The 22029-nt window shown below is 44.1% G+C and overlaps 1 protein-coding gene across 1 annotated transcript in view; it reads left to right on the top strand.

Moving 5' to 3' along the window:
* Positions 1-22029, top strand: part of PDZD4 (PDZ domain containing 4) — a 138121-nt gene that overhangs the window by 93989 nt on the left and 22103 nt on the right. Inside the window, exons 2-3 of the mRNA XM_066580773.1 lie at positions 19614-19876; positions 20614-20704. Coding sequence (XP_066436870.1) covers positions 19614-19876; positions 20614-20704 — 354 coding nt within the window. The remainder of the gene's footprint in view (positions 1-19613; positions 19877-20613; positions 20705-22029) is intronic.

Genomic DNA, 22029 nt, shown 5'->3' with positions numbered 1-22029 from the left:
TCATTTTTATTGGTGCCCTCCCTATATTACAGCAGGGGATTGTTTTTAGGAATCATTCACGGAGAATCGGGGGATTTCGTGTACTTTTATTATAATGAAGACAGATTATGTTTTCGGTAAAATACGCTTCCTCTGAGTACGTAAGCTATATAAGTCATGTCGTCCATAAAGAGATTGTCTGCTTAGAACACCCATTTTTCAGGTGCCTTATTGTTAGTTTATAGTGGAGGTCCCTTATTTAGAGATCTCATCTATTAGCAAGGAATAGGTCTGGAGGATCGGATGCATTCATACATTATATGGACCTCCATTGATTTCATTAAGAATTTCTTAATCCCCCTGGAAGAGCAGATTGACAATTCAGATTATAGGGCAGTGCCAAGAGCTCGTACCTCATGGGTAACATCACACCTTATAGTGTTAGTTCAACAATACACTGTACATCCCTAGGATATGCCCTAAATAGGTGGAGGTGCCATTGCTGAGACCTGTAAGGACATCAGCTGGACAATTAAGGGCAGATTGGCAATTCAGATTATAGGGCAGTGCCAAGAACTCATATCTGATGGTTAACATCACACTTTGTAGTGTTAGTTCAACAATACACTGTACATCCTTAGGATATGCCCTAAATAGGTGGAGATGCCATTGCTGAGACCTGTAAGGACACCAGGTGGACAATTAACGGCAGAACTTGACCTCACCTTTAGCAATCGCCTTTTCAGTATTAACCTTGTCTCCCAGTGCTGAGCTATCCCCAGGACTTACAGTAGGGCTGAACAGTGTAGCATGTATAAACACAATAGAAAATAAAAATATAAACTAAGGACTTACGAATAGATGACAGGTCAGAAGATGAAGGGGGACTAGATGATGAGGATGAAGGTTATGATAAAATCGACAGTGAAGACTGGAGTAAATGGTATGGAATACAAATCTCAACCAGAGAAATCCTCTCCGTAAGGTTAGCTCTCCTTATATATTTTCCTAATATCTACTTGACACTGACTCTAACAACAGACAATAATGTCCCTAAGTAGCCCTCAGTTATCCATATCGGTGACCCTGTCTGAAACACTGTCCCTGAGGATGGATGGCACGAGGTGTGGTATGATGATATTGGTAAATGGTCACCTAGCTTTCCGTGTCAACTTGCCATCATTCTGGACTAGGGGAAAGCTGGGTTGAACTCCTCAATATTCATTCCCCCTCCCTCACATCTGCAGAGGTCTTTGATGCGCATTTGTCCCAGTAAGTCTTTTATCCTGATGGCAAGAAAGTTACCAGATAACAAGGGGATGTTAATTACCCCCTCCCCACCAAGCATTTGTTGCATCTTGTATTCCAAACAGTCATTTTGGCACATGCCTTGGTAGAGTATTTTTCAAGGGATAAATTAATAATGGGTATAATAAGTCACCTGAAGGTCCCAGAGGGTATTGTGGAACTGGTGCTGTTACTGCCATTGCTGTGTGACCCCTAGAACCCACAGACTTGCCTATATGCATAGACGATCATTGGTTGCATATCATGTTTGGTATCTACGTGGAGGTGAATTCCAGATATTAAACATTGCAGCCATATCTTCCTTATTGGAGTGCCTCCTGCAGAAATATGGCCAAAATGTTAAATTTGGGTTCAATCCAGATGATCCACGCATATACTCACCCTGCCTCTTGATGACATGAAAAAAAAGCTGTTAGGGATGTGGCTCTGCAGAGGCTCTTCCTTGAATGCTTTAAGGGATCTATAACTCCGAAGTGTGGTAATTATGGTTGTGTGGTGGCTGACCACCCTGTCGGAAATGGTCAGTGGTGGCAGCGAGGTGTGTTGGGGTGTGTTAAGCCTTGCAGGGTGTGATTTGGGCTCCATTTACGCCAGTTTGGGATCCGTGGAGCTGGAACTAAATTGATCTTACAGGTCTGCCTAGGGTGCCGCTGTCAAAAGTTGGTGACTGTCAGAATCAAAAAAACGCCATCCGTGACAATTGGTTGAAGTGTGTGATTTGTGACACTAGGACACAGAAAAAAAGCCAAGCAAGCATGTTGAATAATGAACCAAGGCTAGTCAGATACAAACAAACAATTAGCAGACAAAAACTAGAGGCTAGGAAACTTGACTGGACTACACAACCATAGAAACAAAATCACACTGACAAGAACAAGCTAGACTAGAGTAAGGTACAAGATCTTAAACAAGAAATGGTGAAATAAATGCACATTATTACTGCTATCACCAGCAACCACACTGCAGAAGCCAAGAATACTTAAAGGGAGGCTCACCAATAAGGAACTTCCGCAAACAAGGTTGGTTAAGCAATGAAGTCAGCTGATCCACTCTAATGAATCAGCTATGTGAACAACTGCTTAGCAAATGTCCCAATAACAGGATTTAACCTGGTACTCCAGAGAACATCACTTAAGGGATCTGGCTTGTTACAGCTTCTATGGATAAACTACAAGAAATTCTAAAATGGCACTATCACAATACAACAACCAGTATGTAAATGATTTTATTGTGCCATTAAAACATGTTGCAACACATTTCCACTCACAAGGGGTCTTCATCAGGTTAGCTCATTTGTCATAATTTATTCATAGAAGGTTTAACAAGTAGCAACCTCAAGTAATGTTCTGTGGAGTTCCATAGCATGCAAGTGGGTTGAGGTTCCTTGGATTTGAACCTTCCCGCTCTCATCATGGCTTGCAGCAGTTAACCTTTGATATTAGTGATACACTTGAGCCATTGGAATTGTTCCCAACATCACACAACCACATTGGGTGGGAGTTATGTCACTTTTTTGCAATCTCCATCGGTTTTAATTGGTTACACTTAGATCTGCGCCCTTATATAATTTTTTTCCAGTTTAGGTCCTTGAGGAACCCTCAAGAGCATAGAAAGCAGGACATGACAATCCAGCAAAAGAATTCTTGCTGCACATAATAGGACTTCAGTTTTTGGGAGAATAAAGAGTTCAGCGTCCATCTTTGTCCATTTGACCCTGAAAGAACTGATATGGAAAGGGTCAGAAAATAAATTGTGTCAGCAGAACTCACCAAAATAACCGAATACGGTGGAGTAATCTATGATGCAAGCCCAAGGAAGGATCAGACCCAGACCCAGGAAACAATCAACAGAAAAAAAGTAGAACCAGGCAGCACCAATGGTGCCATTTCATCCCAAAGGGACACCTTTAATCCTCAGCAGGATCCTCAACAGCGACGTTTCGGCTCCTACATGGAGTCTTTATCAAGCTGATAAAGACTCCATGAAGGAGTCGAAACGTCGCTGTTGTGGTCTGCACCATTGATGCTGCCTGGTTCTACTGTTATGCTAATATGGAAAGGGTGGTTTAGGTTGATTTGGCTGCCCATGTCTCTAGTATAATGCAATTTGCTAACCAAGTCCAGGCGTTCCATGGCTCTGATGGTTGATGAGCGGTCTAAGGCCTTTTATACCTGAGGACAATGAACTTCCATGTACTTCTCACCACATTACAGCCAGAACAAGTTTAGATAAAAAAAACTGTCCTCAAGTCCTTGACAGGACATACTGTAGGTTATTACTGGAGAAGCTCTAATAATAATAGGGGCTCTTGAACAACCTCCTGGAGAAAAATGATTTTCTCTCCTGACTGATAGTACTTTTATCCACAAATGTTATTTGCAGCCAGTCATCCTCCTCCCTAGGGAGTAATGTGCAGGTTCTTCTCAGCCAATTATACATGTTGGGGGTTTGCAGTGTTGACTAAATTGCTGACTAAATTGTCTTGAGATCTGTCACTCAATCCAAAAATTGAATGACAAAGTAAACAGTCAAATTGGGCATTACCGAGGCAAACAGGTCTACCCGCCGCAATCGTAGAGCTTGGCAGCAGCCCCAGCCTGACAGGTTTGTCAGAGGTCACCTCTTGATGGACATTATTTCCATCGTCTCTAATAATAGTCTTTCTGAATTGGGATGTTCGTCATCAAGGACTAGAATTATTTTAAGCTCATACACCAAGAGATTCAAGTCAGCAATTTTTAACCCCTTAACGACATGGCCTATTTTGGCTATAAGGACACAACGATTTCCACTTTTCAAAAGCCATAGCTTTTTTTTCCCCTTCGACATGGCCATATGAGGGCTTATTTTTTGTGTTGCAAGCTATAGTTTTTATTGGTACCATTTTTGAGTACATTTAATGTATTGTATAACATCAATTGATTTTTTTGGAGGACAGGGAAAAAAACACATCAATTTTGCTATAGTTTTTGTCTTTTCTTACAGCGATAATTATGCAGCATAAGGGCTCATTCACACAACCGTATGCGTACGCTGCCCATAGAAAAGAAGAAGAGTCACGCTGCGTGATAGGCGGTGAAATACAGCATGCTTCATGATCTTTTTCACATCCGTATCTACATGCAGTGTTTACACACTAATGTGAATGGATCAATGAAAATTCGTGTACTTTCACTGACTCCATTCACCACGTATCATGCGGCCGTACATTGCGCGCGTGATACGCCCCGAAATCACAGTTGTGTGATTGAGCCCTTAGTGGCATGATGATTTTTTTTCTGTGTGTTGATACAGTTACAACAATACCAAAATTATATATATATATTTAGGTTTTTACACTTGGAATTTTCTGTTGTTTTTTAATTCAAAGTCCTAAACTTTTGATTTTTCAATGGATGGAGATCTGGTTTTTGTGTGATGAGCTGTAGTTTTTATTGGTACCATTTTGGGGTGCAGATGGCTTTTTTGATCACTTTTATTGCATTCTTTAGGACAGAGGTCCCCAACTCCAGTCCTCAGGGACCACCAACAGGTCATGTTTTTCAGGATATCCTATAGTGAGAACACCTGTGGCAATGTCTGAGGCACTGACAATAATTACATCACCTGTGCAATACTGAGGAAATCCTGAAAACATGACCTGTTGGCGGTCCCTGAGGACTGGAGTTGGGGAACACTGCTTTAGGAGACAAAATTAGGTTCCGCTTTTCAGTTTTTTGTTTTTTTTTCATGGCTTTTGCCGATACATGTAGTTACGGGTGCAACGATATGAAACATGGGGTTTTTTATTTAAAATTTTTTTTTACAAAAAAAAGAGGAGAAAATGCACAAAATTGTTTTCATTACTATTTTTTTACATTTTTATGTCCATGTAGGAGACTTGAACCTGTGAAGCTATGATTGCTATGGTAATACATTGCAGTATGGGGGATGCAAAAAAGAAATCTTGGACATGATGATGTCAGGAGTAGACAAGGGAAGAGCAATGAAGGATGTCTTGTGAGGACCAGAGATTACGTGTTGGGAGAGAGTGGGAGGTCAGCACAGAGATGTATGGAAGGGACAGGTTGTAGACCGACCGTGACATATGGGGAGGTATCCGGTGATTAGTTCAGAGATGTATGGAGGACAGGTTGTGGACTGACGGTGACATATGGGGAGGTATTGGGACGTTAGGTCAGAGATGTATGGAGGGGACAGGTTGTGGACTGGAGATTACGTATGGGGAGGCATCCAGCGATTAGGTCAGAGATGTATAGAGGACAGGTTGTGGACTAGAGATTACATAAAAGGAGGTATCCAGCGATTAGGTCAGACATATATGGAGGCGACAGGTTGTGGACCGGCGGTGACATATGGGGAGGTATCTGGCGATTAGGTCAGAGATGTATAGAGGACAGGTTGTGGACTGGAGATTACGTATGGGAAGGCATCCAGCGATTAGGTCAGAGATGTATGGAGGACAGGTTGTGGACTGGCAGTGACATATGGGGAGGTATCCGGCAATCGGGTCAGAGATGTACGGAGGACAGGTTGTGGACTGGAGATTACATATGGGGAGGTATCCGGCAATTAGGTCAGAGATGTATAGAGGACAGGTTGTGGACTAGAGATTATATATGAGGAGGTATCCAGCGATTACATCAGACATATATGGAGGCGGCAGGTTGTGGACCGGCGGTGACATATGGGGAGGTATCCGGCAATCAGGTCAGAGATGTACAGAGGACAGGTTGTGGACTGGAGATTACATATGGGGAGGTATCCGGCAATTAGGTCAGAGATGTATAGAGGACAGGTTGTGGACTAGAGATTATATATGAGGAGGTATCCAGCGATTACGTCAGACATATATGGAGGCGACAGGTTGTGGACCGGCGGTGACATATGGGGAGGTATCTGGCGATTAGGTCCAGAGATGTATGGAGGACAGGTTGTGGACTGGAGATTACATATGGGGAGGTATCCGGTGATTAGGTCAGACATATATGATGGGGATAGGTTGTGGACCGGCAGTGACATATTGGGAGGTATTGAGACATTAGGCCAGAGATTTATGGAGGAGAGGTTGTGTATGGGTTTGTATGTCATCGTTCACAGTTTGAACTTGGTTATCTGGGTAGTCAGTGAACGTACTATCAGTGGGGAGGGGCAGAGAGGGGGAGGGGTGGATTAGCCAAGCAGCGGAGTTAAAGGAGTGCAAGAGTGTAAGAGAGGAGGCCACAATGACAGATAGAGATTAAAAAAGACATATGGGTAGATTTACAAAGACTTTATTAGCCATAAAAAGTCGTAAACTTGGCGCAAGACCCGCTTATTCTATTTTTTGACAGATATGCCATGCTACACCACTTTCCTCAAAAAAGGACTGTCGCTTGTCAGAGGGGAGTGGATCCCCCGAACCAACATATTTATGTATAATTTATGTCAAAAACTGGAATAAAGTATACTAGAAATTTACTCCAGCTTCTAACTGGCATAGATTGCTGTGTTGGCACACATAGCAGCTGAGATGCCCCTAATATATGAAGAGGCATGTGCACCAATGAGGATAACATTAAGACCAGCGCATGGGACATTGGTCTTAATAAATCTCCCCCATTGTTGCTTTCTTCCAAAAACAGCACCACGCATCTCTATAGGTTGTGTCAGGTATTGCAGCTACATAGAATACAAGAGTGGCGCTGTTTTTGGAAAGGCAAAAACTCTTTATTCTAATCTCTGGCACCTTTAGGCGTAAAAGCCTATAATAGGTGGACAATTCAGTCTTCATTTATATGACCAGTTCACTCCATCTCTGTAGCTTGCGGCAAGACGACTGCTAGGCAAGTCAAGGGCCGCCTTCCGATGGCTATGTTTTCGAACGTCTTTGACAATAAGCTTTTCGAGAGGGTCGTCACCGGGAATTGGAGTCATTTTGAGGAGATTCGAGCCAATTGACCCATAGTGGGTGCAGTATACTTATGTGCTTCTGTAGAATGTCTATTCCCTTTATTCGATATTAGGCGTAAAACTCTAAATCCCTGACCCAGGAACCTTCCAGACAAACGAGGACGAGAGGCAAAGGCGCCGCCAATGACGCTGACACCGCTGTCACTTCCTAGGATTCTATTCTCCTCTTGCATCTCCTCTAATATTCCATTTTCTCTCTTCCTCCGGTGTCCTCGCTGTCTTCCTTTCAATCTTTTTGTCTTTCTTCTCGGCTCTCCTTGGTGCTCATTAACTCTCCTTGTCGCTGTTGCTCTTCCTGGAGTCCTGAAGCTGTCACTGTTACATGGTTTCTTGTAATAATTACACAATCAGAGTGCCCCCGTCATTCCCGTGCCCGCCACACACCTCGTCCCACATCTCCTGCGTCCCATCCCCCCACAAAAAAATCCTTCGTGTTGCCTCCCAACTGTGTTTCGTTCCTTCAGCGAAAGCCCAGTTTCCATGGCAACGGCTGCTGTGTATCAATAAGACACAGTAAGCAAGAACACCATTGATCGGCCTCTGATAGAGTCACCGGCTAATGGCACAATGTTGTGATGAGCGAGTTGGGGGGGGGGGGCACTCGGTAACGTCTGCAGCCGGCGAGGGGGTGAATGAGGGAGAACGACCCCTCTTACCTAAATATGGGGCAGATTGTAGTTTATCCTCATCGTTGTTATTATTATACAACATTACAGCTAAGTATATGACAATAAATCCATATCCGGCATAGAAGAATTAGAAATACCGATCGTTAATAATCATAATTACTATGTGGAAGTATATGCCAACCCATTAAATTACCATGTAAGTCTATTGGATATGTTTAATTAGTCGGGGGGTTTTCTTGCTCATTCAACGTGAAGTGCATTGAAGATACTGGTCGATGACTGAATTAAAGGGGCGGTATACTAATGGCTTCTTTATTAGAGACGCCCATCTAGTAGCACGTCAGACCTCCTTTGGCCTTCGGAAGCGTAGTGATTCATCATGGCATAGGTTTTATCAGGTGTCAGAATTGTTTTGTGGCAATATTGGTCAGTTCGGACAGGAAGCTTCTTGTAGGTGATGCAAATTAGATGGAGGAGCTGACAGGCTAATAGGAAGGGTTCATCGGTTCATGCTGCTTGTGCCAAATTCGGACACTCCTATCAACATGGTGCAACAGGAATCTGGGTAAGGGTGGACACCCACTGGCGTTTGTTTCTCCACTGCGCTGCGAGAGTAAAGTTAAAGTCACGAGAAAAAAAACGGCATGACGCTGGGATATCGGCATCATGCCACCATATTGCCAGTCTTTTCAATGGGACCAGCGGTAGCAGCGCTAGCCCCATTGAAAAGAGATGGAGAATGCCGGAGACTTCTGCCACAGCTGTCACAGCTTTCACAGCTGTGGCAGAAGTCCGCAGCATTCTATCCCATTGCTGTGCCGATCCCATTGAAAGCACTGCTTTGTCAAGCCCCGTGGAATGATTATCGGGGAAGGGCTTGAAATATAAGCCCTTCCCCGATAATCAGCAAAAAGTGTGTAAAAAATTTTTTTTAAAAATACTCACCTCTCTGGCACTCACACGCGTCCTCCTGCTGGCTCCCCTGCACTGCTATTAAGCTCTTCCAGCAAGGGCTGAAAGGGCTGTGCAGATTGGCTGAGCGCTCAGCCAATGACACATAGCCCTTAGCTATTCATTCATGGGAGAAAAAAACGCCAGTGGGTGTCCACCCTTATAGTAAAGTGTGGCAAAAAACGCACAGAGTTTTGTGAATGCACTTTTTGGCGTGGTTTGTATTGCAACCGAACTGCCCTATGTGAATGTAACCTAAGGGCGGCTTCACATGCGCGCTTTTTTTTTTGCATAGGTTGTACAGAGAATAGAGTCCATTGTTTTCAATGGGTTCATTCTCACTTTAGCTTTTGCATGTGCATTTGGCGCATGAAAATAAAAACGTGACATGCTTTATTTTGGTGCGCATTTATACACCAAAGGCACCATAGGAGTCTATCCCTACGCAATTGTGCAATGAACTGCGTGATCACTTGGGGAAATCAAAAACATTGGGTACTAATTAGGTCGCACAGCAGTGCAAAAAGTACAGTAAAATGGGCTAAAACATGTACGATGGCACGACCTTCACTGCGCAAAAGGTCACGCTATTGCAAGGGTTTTTCGCATGCTCCTGTGTGAAGCTGCCCTTGGGCAGCAATGGCGCCGAGATTTATCATCTGCTGTTATAGCCCATCTGGGCAAAAGAAGAGTGACGTTTGCATGCAGACTAGAGATGAGCGAACGTACTCGTTTAGGGTGATTTCGCAATCGAGCAGCGCTTTTTTCGAGTAACTGACTACTCGGGCGAAAAGATTTGGGGGGCGCCGGGGGGCGGGGGGCAGCGTGGTGGAGCAGGGGGTAGCAGTGTGGAACAGGGGGGAGCTCTCTCTCTCTCCCCCCCTCTGCAACCCCCCGCTCACCCCTGGTGCCCCCTGAATCTTTTCGCCCGAGTAATCAGTTACTCGAAAAAAGCGCTGCTCGATTGCGAAATCGCCCTAAACGAGTACCGGTACGCTCACTCATCTCTAATGCAGACCAGTGTTGTATTCAGATACAGTTTGTTTGCCGGTGTACCACGTGTTCATCAGAATAATTCTTGACATCCTCCTCTGACCCCTTTGGCAATGAGTTATTTATGTCCACAGGATCCCCTTTCTCTGGATGTTTTTCCTCGATCACACTGCTGAACAAGAAATCCCCACAAGCCTGGCAGTGTATCAAATCCTGGCCCCGGCTAGTCGAGCACTGATGACCCGATCTCATTGGAAGTCTCTAAAATCGCTAGATTTTCCCATCTGATGTGGATTCACACTGAAAATGATCCGCCCTAATTTAAAAGGCTATTTAGCCTAATGAGGTCCTGATGTGTTGTATTTTTCACTTTTGTGCATGCATTTGCACACCTCCCATAGACTTCTATGGTGGACTTGGCTGCGCAATACACAGAAAGATAGAGCAGGTCCTATACTTTTGCATGCGTAGGCAATGCATGTGCAAGAAAACTATTGAAAATGAACCCACTGACAAAAAATGCACACGAATATGGTCATCTGAAGAAGCCCTTACAGAAGGGGGACTGACTGACCACAGCTGAGCTTTTGCATAGGAGGATAACAGAAAAATTGGGAAAAGAGTTTTTTTGCTTTTTTTATTCTATAAACAGCGCCTCTCTTGCCTTTGGGTTGTGTTTAGTATTGCAGCCTAGCTTCATTCATATGACTGAAGAAGAGATGCAATACCAGACACAGCCAATGGTCAGAAGTGGAGCTGTTTCTGAAAACTGACTTATTTGGAAATGATTTGCATTGCTATTAAAGGGGCGCTCTCACCTCAGGAATACATGGCTGCAATAGGAATCCCGTTCTATATGAGGTGGGTAGGACATAGTAACATAGTATGCTAGGCTGCTAATTGACAAATGTTCAGCCTGTTTCCGACCCCGCATGTTGATTTAGAGGAAGGCAAAAAAAACAATGGAAAGAGGATAGAAACACCCACGTACGGCTGAGCTTTGCTGTTTGCGTAACTCCACCAACATAACTATAGGGGATGCAGTTGCACCTGGGGGGCTCATAAGGTCTCACGTCTCCATATAGGGAGCCCAGTACTATGAATAAAGCATTATAGTTGGGGGCCCTGTTACAGGTTTTACATTGGGGCCCAGGAGCTTCATGTTACGCCTCTGCGTTAAAGGGTTAAGAGAAGTTGGGGGGGCCCCAGGATAAACTTTTGCACCCAGGCCCATGAGCCATTAGCTACGCCCCTGTGTAACTCCCATTCACTTCTATAGAAGTTATAGCAAAGTGTAGTAAAACCTGCTTGGTTGTTTCCATAATCCAACCACTTCATATAGCCGAGCCAGGGGTTGTCAGGGCCTAAACTAGAGAGAGATGCAACATTAAGGCTTGGACCTGCATCTGTTTGACTTTTATGGAATATCCTGAAGATATGCCATAAAAGTCTGAGATGGGAACGCCCCTTTAATCGTTGAACAATCTATGGATCCAGCAGGTCTCCTGCCCATATGATCTTACAATCTACAGAATGGTACATCACAATGATGCTAGATTATTTGCAGTTTTTAATCCATGCAAATAAATGATGGAATAATCCTCCATAGCGCCACCTATTGGAATGGTAGCCACCTTTTAACAGGCCTTGCAATATGACTAGCGACAAGAGTCAAACCAGAATATCAATGCACATACAAGTGTTTTGGGGTGATTGTACATCTGCGCACAGTAGGACTCTGCTTTGGTGCATAAGAGGTCATCAAAGTGATTCAGGAGGGTACGGTTACTCCTCATGGAGAGCGCCACTAGGGTGTAGGGAGTCTTATGTAGGCCATGCAATGCTTTCTGGGAAAAAGCTATACAAATGAGTGAAGGAGTTAGCTTTCACAGCGCCACCCTATGAGAATCCATCCTACGTTGTAGTCATGCTTGCAGCAATTGTCTTACATGCACTGCAGGGTCATTTCAGTAGTAAAGTAGCCCTAAAAGTGAACCTGTCATGTCCCCACAGGACCATAATCTAAGTCATGGTGCTTTCAACAGACATGACAGGGAACTGGATGATGTTTTTTTATACACACCCATTCTCAAGATCCAGAGGTGTCCCTCTCCAAAATCAGCACGCAGAACAAAAATCTGTCTCTTTTCTGAGTCCCATGCATATGATCTCCTATACAAGTCTATGGGAGAAGCGTGCACACAGGACTCTGAAAAGAGTCCGATTTTAGTCCTTGGGCACTGACGTCAGAAAGGGGCACCGTTGGATGGTGGGTGAGTATAAAAAAATACATCACCCGGCTCCTTGTCACGCCCATAACAGCACCATTATTTAGTTTATGGGGGGACGACACAGGTTCCCTTTAAGACCCTCAACATTATCTTAAAGGGGAAAATACTATTGATCACCTATCCACAGGCACGAGGATTTCAACAAGAGCTGTGCTTGCAATTACAAGCAACGACCCCTACACAGTAATCAGAACATCTGTTTCTGCTCCGACCCCTATGTATTTGCGGCACTGTCAGCAGGCGCACAATCAGCTGATCAGTCTGGTTCCACAGCGGCGGACCCTAGCCGATCCTGAGGTTAGGTCCTCAATAGTATTTTCCCTGGAAAACCCCTTTAATTTCCCTATGACCCCTCCACTTCAGCCATTTGTTCCCCCCACCCAGTCCTGTATCATGTAGGATAGATGGCTAGATTATCCCGAGGTTCATTAGTCGTGTCATTGTGATTGATGAGTCACTTCTGTAATCGTGTGTGTTGTGGCACAAGTCATATGCTTGGCAATCGTCTACGAAGGTTTTCAAGTAATCATTTGTAATTAAACTAAAATGACAACTTCCCACTGTAAATACCGAGCTGTTCGGGAAAGGCTTGTTGATATTGCAGTCACATATCTGAAGAAAGAAAATGTCTTTTGTCAAGTGCCCCTTCTACAGACTGTACAAAGTCATCGAATTAAGCTAGATCAGAAAAGGCACTTTACGGCTGGTGGTTACTCACAAAGACACAATACACTTGCTGGTTACACATTAGGCATAATTCTTAGTTATTGTCTCTTTACAAACAACTACTTAGTGGTTGGCCGCGGTGGCTTCCCCTATAAATTGCTCTCTTACAGTCTTTGGCCTTCGTTCATCATTGCGATACGCACAGATGGCCTTTGAAGGGGGATGGTGACTCTTTCTATAGTACAGCAGCTCCATGGGTCTCTGACGGCGAGGACATTCCTTTCTCCATCCGTCTCTTTATTGGACAGTTGGCAACAGTCCTTGCTTACTTCTCACATGCCGCTCACAGCTGTAGCATTCAGCACTCAATCAGGCTGTGCCCTTTAAAGGGGTTTTCCATAGACTTACATTTTTTTTCACATTTTCACCCATCCACTGGATAGGTGAAAAATCATAGATCGGTGGGGGTCTGCATGCTGGGAACCTCACTGATCCTGAGAATGAGGGTCCATTCAGTTTCCAAGGTAATAGAGCGGAGGTTGTGTAGATATGCTGCCACTCCATTCATTTCAATGAGAGTGCCGGACTGTCCAAGTGCTCAGCATTCTCCGATGCTTTCATTGGAATTAATGTAGTGGTGGTGCACTTGTACGACCTCTTTCTTTGTCCTCGGGATCAACCGGACCCCGTTCTCGAGTTTGGTGGGAGTATCACTGGTTGGACCCCATTGACTCTATCAATTTTTACCTATCCAGTGGATTGGTGAACACTTGAAATAACAATAAGTCTCTGGAATACCCCTTTAAACACCCGAACGTTCTCATCCCTCAGCCAACTCTCCAGACGCAGTTACCGAAGGTACATTTCCCAACCACGGTTATACACCTAACAGAGCTTGGTGCCGACGGCACTTGCTTTTATTTCCAACCACATATTGCACAGGTGTCAAGTTCCCATGTTCTATGTGCAGGTCGTGGCTCTTTAGGCAAAGCTCTAAATACATAGTTCACTTCCTAGCAGTGGCTGAACCTCCCCGTGACCACTGAAGACTACTAGGGAGCGCCACCACCATATAACATTAGCATATCATGTATTTGACTCTCTTGAGGACCTATCTTGAATTACGGCTTTCACCACCTCAGCCTCTCTGAATGCAATGACCAGGGGTGACCTGGAGGACCAAAATAGCCAAAGCTAGGACCATGCGAATCACAGGAACCAAATGGGCTTTGGTGCTTGGCGATGAGCTGTAATCATTCTGGCTTTTGCCACCATGATATTCCAGCTCAGCCCCATTCATGGTGAAATCAGTGGTCTAGGTTCTCAGCCTACAGTACTGACCATGTCTCTATGGGGGTACTGGCACTGTCCTCATAGTCTAAATTTAAAAGGTCAGCACAGTGTATGACTCTTAAAAAATTGGATAATGCCCAGGCAGACTGCTTTTATGAAACTTTACCCCACACCAATAAGTCCTAACAGGTCTATTGCAGAGTGTTTTGTCCTACTTTAAAAACCCAGCGCTATTTAGGTGCCACCCATTCTGCTATTTGCAATTTTCCGCCAAACTTTGGCAGCTGCAATGTTCATTTCTCTGCATGATCTAATATTCTTCTAATTGAACTACAGCAGTGATTTTCCATGGAATGTTCCCTTTTTATGTTTTATTCCCATTAGTGCGCCACCGCTCAACTTTCACCCTTTTTACTTTAAGAAAAACAGACTTCTAAACAATGGAAATTAATTGGGTAATTGGTTTGCAATTATAGAAGTGCCATCTCAATGCTGTATCAGCAGTGATTGAATTTCATAAAACTACCCTCTACTTGTGATTGAGGTATTTAATTAATTGCTATAATCCCAGACAGAACTGAAAGCACGGAAGGGTGAATATTTTAAAAAGTTATGTCCCTGCTTTCCCCCTTTCACATACAAAATACTGTTATTCTAATTAGCCCGTCTGAAGTTACGGGTTTCCAAAATGGATATAGTACGGACATATTCAACAGTGTTGTAGAGACTAGCAATAAGGGAGTAACGAAATAGGGTGCTCTTGGTTTTAGTTTCATCCTGGCCATTAAGTATAAGGCCAAAAGGTTCCTTTGGGACATATCAGGAGACCAGAATATAAATTCCATGTTGTAGTCGAGGGGTGATGTTGCGTCCAACCGGACATGCAATATCCAAAACAAACGAAAAAGGCACAACTGTGCAAAGGAAACATAAAACTACAGAAAATCCTCTCCCTATAAACCCCTAACCCAGGAGGGGGCCCTGCCTACTCGGCGGGCTGATCGCTCCGATAGGTGCGGACCCGCACGCGTGCCTGGGCCACTGACACGTCCCTACCAGGGAGCCCTAGAACAAAAGAAAGGGAAACAGAAAACCAAACAAAACAGAAATAGGGACTTAGCTTGCACTGAGGAGTTTCAGCCAGGATGTGTTCCTCAATAGCTGTCCAGCGGCAACTGAAGCATTGACCAGCACAGGAGTCAATACTAGCACTGCTTAAATAGGAGCAGGGCTATTCAGCACCAGGTGAGGACTGACATTACTCTTGCAACCACCACACCCATCAGCTCCAGGAGAGGTAGGAATACTGCTAAACCCTGGTCTGGCCTGAAAGCAAGGTGGGAACCTCTGAACGGCTGCAACAGGGGGTTTTGTTACAGACTTTGCGTTGGAGTCCACAAGGTTCAACTTACAGCTCTAGTTTTATCCCATATATACACAAAAAAACTATTTTATAGTTTTTGGCACATGAAAGCAGTGGCGGGCTGGGCCGGGGCCCCGGAGGCTGCCTGGTGCTGTCAGGTGAAGCAAGTGATTGAGGAAGAGCCGCCTAGGTGGTCTGTTCACCAGTACAACTTGCCTCAATACCGCTTTGCATGGCAGCACTGCGCTAAGACCACAACTCCTCCACCCCTCTTGCTGTCTTGTCTCTGCGCTCTGCAATGCTGGCGAGAATCAGGAGAGGAGGAAGTTTTAGTTGGTGTGCACTGCTGCCATGCAAGTTGTACTGGTGAACAGAACACCCTGGTGGCCCTTACTGAAAAACTTAATCCAGCTGGCCAGTCCTGTAGTAAAGGAGGCAAGTTTTTTATTCTGTGTACATGCGGAGGAGTGGTAGCTATGTGGAGGTAGGCAGAGAGTGATCTTGAGGAGTCCCAACCAATTTGTGTGTGAGGAGGAGAACAGAAAGGGCACACTTACTTTCCCGGGTTGCATAGAGGGACTATAATTACTTAGTGGAGCAAATATTACTTTGTAGGAGTCAATGCACGGGCTATTATTCCTTTGTAGGGGTAAAGACACACTTTTTTCCGGCTTTTGCCTCTGTTCTTTAAGGGTATGCTCATATAGCGGAATTTGCCCTGGAATGAAGTGAGGATTTTCTACAGTGGAAAATCTGCACCAAAATCCACAGCATTTATAGTGGATTTGGGGGCTGATCCACAGTAGACTTCGTCAATTTTGCAGATTTTGCTGTGGAAAATCTGCACCAATTCTGCTATGAGTGAACGCACCCAGGTAGATAATACAAAGGGGTTTTCCGGGATATTAAAAATAATCATACAGGCTTCAAATTAAATAAAATTCAGTTTTCCCCTGTTCCAGAAGGTCCCCCTCCAGCGCTGCAGCCCCTCTGCCTTCCACAGAGAACCTAGAAGAAGCGGAACTACTCAGCCAGTCACAGGCTTCAGCAGCGATTCTTCCACAGCCGCTGAAGCCTGTGAATGGCTGATAGGTCACATGCACAATGACTGGCCAGCGAGGACTGGCGCCGCAGTGCTGGACAGGGAGCTTCTGGGATAGGGGAGTATTCAACTTTTCTTCATTTTAACCCCGTATATTCATCTTTTAGAATACCCCTTTAATGTTTTTTTGAGTGGCTGTGTAGGTGCGTTGGAAGATACCTAATCCTTACTGGGGGTTTTGTTACATAATATGAGCCACGTTTATTCAGGGGGCACATTGTGGGGCATGCTTTTATTGAGCACAGTCAGGGGCAAAATTTTGTATTGTGACGGCACAGTGTGGGGTACATTTTACTGAGAGCCGCAGTGTGGGGTATACTTTTCTTTAAGAGCACAGTTTGGGGGCACTGTTGTTTAGGCTCACAGCGTGGGGCACACTTGTAGGCAATTTCAGAGAAGTGTATTTTAACACATTTGCAGTGCCGACTGGTATTACAGACGTTATGGATGTCAGTCCATCATCAGTATTTGATCTGTTTTTGCCCGCATATATATTATTTCTAGTGGACAATTACTGATCCGTACTCACCCATTAGAAAATAATAGCAATATAGAGGCAAACGAACAAAAAATAGGTCATGCTGCATTTTTAAAAAACTACCATGTGAATAGATACGTTGATCTACATTAACTCCGTATAACGGTCAGTAAAACATGGACCAAATATGGAGCTAAAACACGCTTGTGTGAAATCGCCCTTATGATCGGCGGAAAGACAACTCCCAGTATCCCCTTGCCATTGTTAAAATTAGACTAGGAATTGTAATTTCACATGCTATAAAATGAGATGCCAGCGGTTAACCTGACTTTGCAATTGCTCGCTGTACTGTTTGTTTTGGTAGCTATATTTATAAACTGATCTTGGTTCTGATATGGTGTTGTATTTATGGTATAAGCTTGGTTCTGGTGCTGTATTTATGTACTGTACTTGGTTCTGGTGTCGTATTCATGTTATGAACTTGGTTCTGGTGCTGTATTTATAGTATAAGCTAGGTCCTGGTGCCGTATTTATGTACTGTACTTGGTTATGGTGCTGTATTTATAGTATAAGCTAGGTTCTGGTGCTGTATTTATGTACTGTACTTGGTTCTGGTGTCGTATTCATGTTATGAACTTGGTTCTGGTGCTGTATTTATAGTATAAGCTAGGTTCTGGTGCCGTATTTATGTACTGTACTTGGTTATGGTGCTGTATTTATAGTATAAGCTAGGTTCTGGTGCCGTATTTATGTACTGTACTTGGTTCTGGTGTCGTATTCATGTTATGAACTTGGTTCTGGTGTGTATTTATGTACCAATGTTTTGATACGCTATTTATGTTACAGAAGACAGAAATAAACAGGATACAGATGGGCCACTGCTCATGGGCCAGTCCTGGGTGTTTACCCTATAGTCTAGGATAAAATTTGCCATCCAGCCCCTGCATGGATGGATACACTATTATACCAAAAGTAATTGGACACCTGAGCAAGAATCAATAGTAGTATTTATTTTCATATATTAATACTTCGTTGGGCCTCCTTTGTCCCTAATGACATCAAAAACTCTTCATGGCATACTTTCTACTAAAGTCTGATAGACTTTAGCTAGTATTTCCCTCCATTCATCCTGCAAATGTCTGACAGGTTCTCTCAAAGAAAGCGAAAGCTGTTTTTCTTTTCCTAACCCAACCTTCTAGTTCATCTCAAAAGGTATTCAGTAGGGTTCAGGTCAAAACTCTGCGCAAGCCAGTTGAATCGTAGAACATCTATATCATTAAACTAACATAATACAGCATTGATTTGTGACAAGGCATGTTGTCTTGTTGGAGGTATTGCTGACCATTCCCAGAGTATTGTCACATTGTTTGCAGTACATTATTAACTAGAATGTCAGGGTATACCTCCGTGTTCATGGTTCCAACGGCCTAAGACCATGCCACGTAACACATACCCAGACCATAACTGAACCTCTGTCATATTTAAAGGGGTTTTCTGGGCACAAAAAGGAAATTCTGAAACTTAGGAGGTACAGCTAAGAAGCAGCAACCTGTACTTTTAATCTGACGCTCTAGACCCTCTTCTTTGTCCCATGTAGCTGGCGATCTACCGCTATGTTAACATACATCACTTCTGCAGTAAACAGAACAACAGACTGTCACCTACAACTTCCCGCATGCATACAGCTTGTTTACCACCAGCATTGTAGCTCCGCCCACAGCTTACAGGTCCTACAATTTACTAGCACCAACCTCTTATTGACAGTATCAGTGAATGCCTGCTGAAGGAGACTGACCAGACGGTCCAGCATTCTGAACCACACATGAGCAATACAGCGCAGTGCTTCCACCCCTGTCCTCCCATTATGCACTGCTCACAGGATGTGGGAGGCAATGGACAGGGGAGGAAGTAGCAAATGAGGACAAGATGTCGGAGGAAGGGGAGATATTTTTCAGGTGGAGCATCACGTTATATAGATAGAAAATGAAGAAAGTGGCTAGACCAGGAACAGTGAACCTATTACAGCAGGACTTATTCTGATGATGTTCATTAGATTTTAAAATGTTAGTCTGTGCCCGGAGTACCCCTTTAACTGTTGGCACAACTCACTCAGGCAAAAGACGTTCCCCAGGCATCCTTCGCACCCAGCTAAATCCTTCTGATATGAAGATGGAGTAGTGTGATTTCTCACTCCATAGAACGTTCTTCTATTGCTCAACTGTCCAATGACGACGCTCCTTGCATTACTGTAGACAGAGGGTTTGTTTTCTGTGGCATAACTCATATATCCAATAGCATACAGTTCTTGTGGCAAGCTATGGCTAACATGCATCCTCTGTAGCATGGTTTAGGACACATTACATGCTAATAAGATATGATCCAATCTACTCATTGGTAGGATAGTGTATAAGAATATCAGGAGGAAACGAATTAACCCTGGTCCAAATGTATTGAGTTCCTTGAGTTCCAAAATCTAAATGCTCCACTCAACAGCAAACTCTATAAAAGTGCCAAACTAATCAGAAAGTGGAAGATTCCTTTGGTCATGGGTATTTATCCTCAAAGTCAAAGAAAAGTTTATAGACTATTGCCTTTTGTTGTTCCACAGGTGAATGGAAAAGAACTTTCGCGACTCTCCCAGGAGCAGACACTTGAAACGTTACGTGCCAGTAAAGATCCTCTACTGATTCAAGTTTTGAGACGCAGTCCCCGAATGAAGGGAGCGGCCCTGACGGCTTCGTCCCATGACCTACATTTTGTGAACAGTGGAACCCAAACAGATATCACTTTTGAGCACATCATGACTATGGGCAAAGCTCGACCTCCAAGCCCTGCCATGGTTGTTCTAGAACCGTATGTACTAACAGAGCTGTGAGTAGAGACTCTGCTACTACTATGTAATAAGCATATTTACTGTTTGTCTACTGTGGCATAACACATCACTGCTACATTGTCAACTATCTATTCTAATAGGGATTGTTAGGGGTCCATAGAAAAGGGCAGCAGGCCTACATTGTTAAAGGCTACGCTAACCTTTTTGTATGAAAAACCAATACACACATATCTTACTAAGTCTCCGCAGGAAAAAAAATGATTCACTTACCTGTTTTTACCATTGAGTTTTTGTTCCCATGCATTTAGAAAGCCTCATACTTGGCTTGCAGGCTATCCTGCATTCAAGTTTCTGGCTTGGTGGCCTTCTCAGTATTGATAAGCTGGTCTCTCACATAAAGGTACAGAGGCTCAGGTCCCCCTCCCCTCTCCTCTTACAGAGGCTGTGTAGCATAACTACGCCTACTCAGTACTACACAGCTATCTCATCATCATTGGGTACTCCAAGAGGAGAAATATTATTTGTAGCCACTCTACTTGATAGATGCAAGGATTGAATGAGGGACCTTTTCTATCACTTCAAATCCCATTAGACGCTAAAACATTAGACAAGGACCATGAGTCTTTAGAATAACCACATGTGGTTGACGTTACACTGGATAGAAATACCCATAAAAAGCAATCAGCTGGCTATAATAGTAAATGTATGGGAGGTTGGTATGTTTTAGATATCATAGCATTAGGGCTTACTGTGTCCATCTTTCTTTCTTTTACAGCCCACCAATTGGAAATGAGTTCTACGAACAGTCTGAGTTCATGGATGGAGTACAACCCGAGGGAGAGCGCACCGATGAGTTGGAGTATGAAGTGAGTATTATTGTGCTGCTTTATATCTAATATATACTATGGTATACTATGGGAATTCATATCAAATTAATTCCCATTGATGTAATACATGAGTGGATGGATCTGCCAAAACAATGACCTCTGTTTTTTAGAAGCTCTTTACCAATAGAAGAGCATCCCAAGTGAGGCTCTCTCCTTTATGATGCCCATATGTCCAAATAAAGCACAACTTTCATTGTTGTTGTTTGTACCTTAAAGTGGTTTTCCAAGGTAATTGGTGGCACTGGGAGGCATTGGTGGCGAATGTAGAGTACAGAAATAAATAAGCACTAACCTCCTGTTGCCATGATGCTACCCCAACGCACTCTACTGGTCTTCCGGTCTACTGTTTACAAGCGCTGTAGCAGTCACATGGGTTGTTTTACCCACAGGACCACTGCAGCCAATAGAAGGCCTGACGGGAACGTCACTGATGACATCCCATAAGGGCAGGCTCACACGGACGGGTCAGATTCCGCATACGGATTTCTGCAGCAGAAGACCTGCGATACGTTGCAGAAAGTAATCGAGGAAGATCATCGATGCAATGTTTTTCCGTGCGGATGAACACATATATATAGCATATCATCTGTGCGGAAAAAAGATTGCAGACAGGGAACAATAGCAGAAAGCAGTAGAACATCATTCAGGACTCTCCATGTCTCTCTTCCGCTGCCATACACAATGTTCATTGCGTGGGGATGCTGATTCCTTCGAACCCATAGATCTCAATGGAGCCCGTCCGCATGAAATGCATGCTAAAATAGAGCATGCTGCCATTTTCCTTCTGCTCGCCGAATCCGCAATTCCTACCCGCACGACTGAGCTAATCAGCGAAGGTTATGACTTTTAATGACCGTGTATTACCGCCTATCATCCGTGCAGACACCGATCGCAGACTCCGCAGTTCAAATCTGCCCGTGTGAGTCCTGCCTAAACCTGTCAGGGGTTTCTACATTAGAGGCCCACCTGACGGGTTAACGGGACATCACTAATAGAGATGAGCGAGTATACTCGCTAAGGCACATTACTCGAGAGAGTAGGGCATGGGAGGATGGGTGGGGCTAAAGGGATCCACCATCTAGCTCTGCCCCCCTAGCCCCACCCCTATATATTTGCTATGGAGATTCTCAATGATAAGCCCTATAGCTCCGCCCACTCTCTCTGCACTATTGGGATATCCCTCAGGAGTCCCCAAAGCAGGGAGAAAGTGCGTAGCTATGGGGGATTTACCCATAGCAGTGAGAGAGAGCGGAGCTCTGAGGGATTAACCCATAGCTAAACTCCGTTTCTCCCTGCTATGGGTT

The sequence above is a fragment of the Eleutherodactylus coqui genome, chromosome 10 (genome assembly GCF_035609145.1).
Source record: "Eleutherodactylus coqui strain aEleCoq1 chromosome 10, aEleCoq1.hap1, whole genome shotgun sequence".
Classification (NCBI taxonomy): Eukaryota; Metazoa; Chordata; class Amphibia; order Anura; family Eleutherodactylidae; genus Eleutherodactylus; species Eleutherodactylus coqui.
The sequence above is the reverse complement of the archived record's forward strand: the minus strand, read 5'-3'. Positions and strand labels throughout refer to the sequence as shown.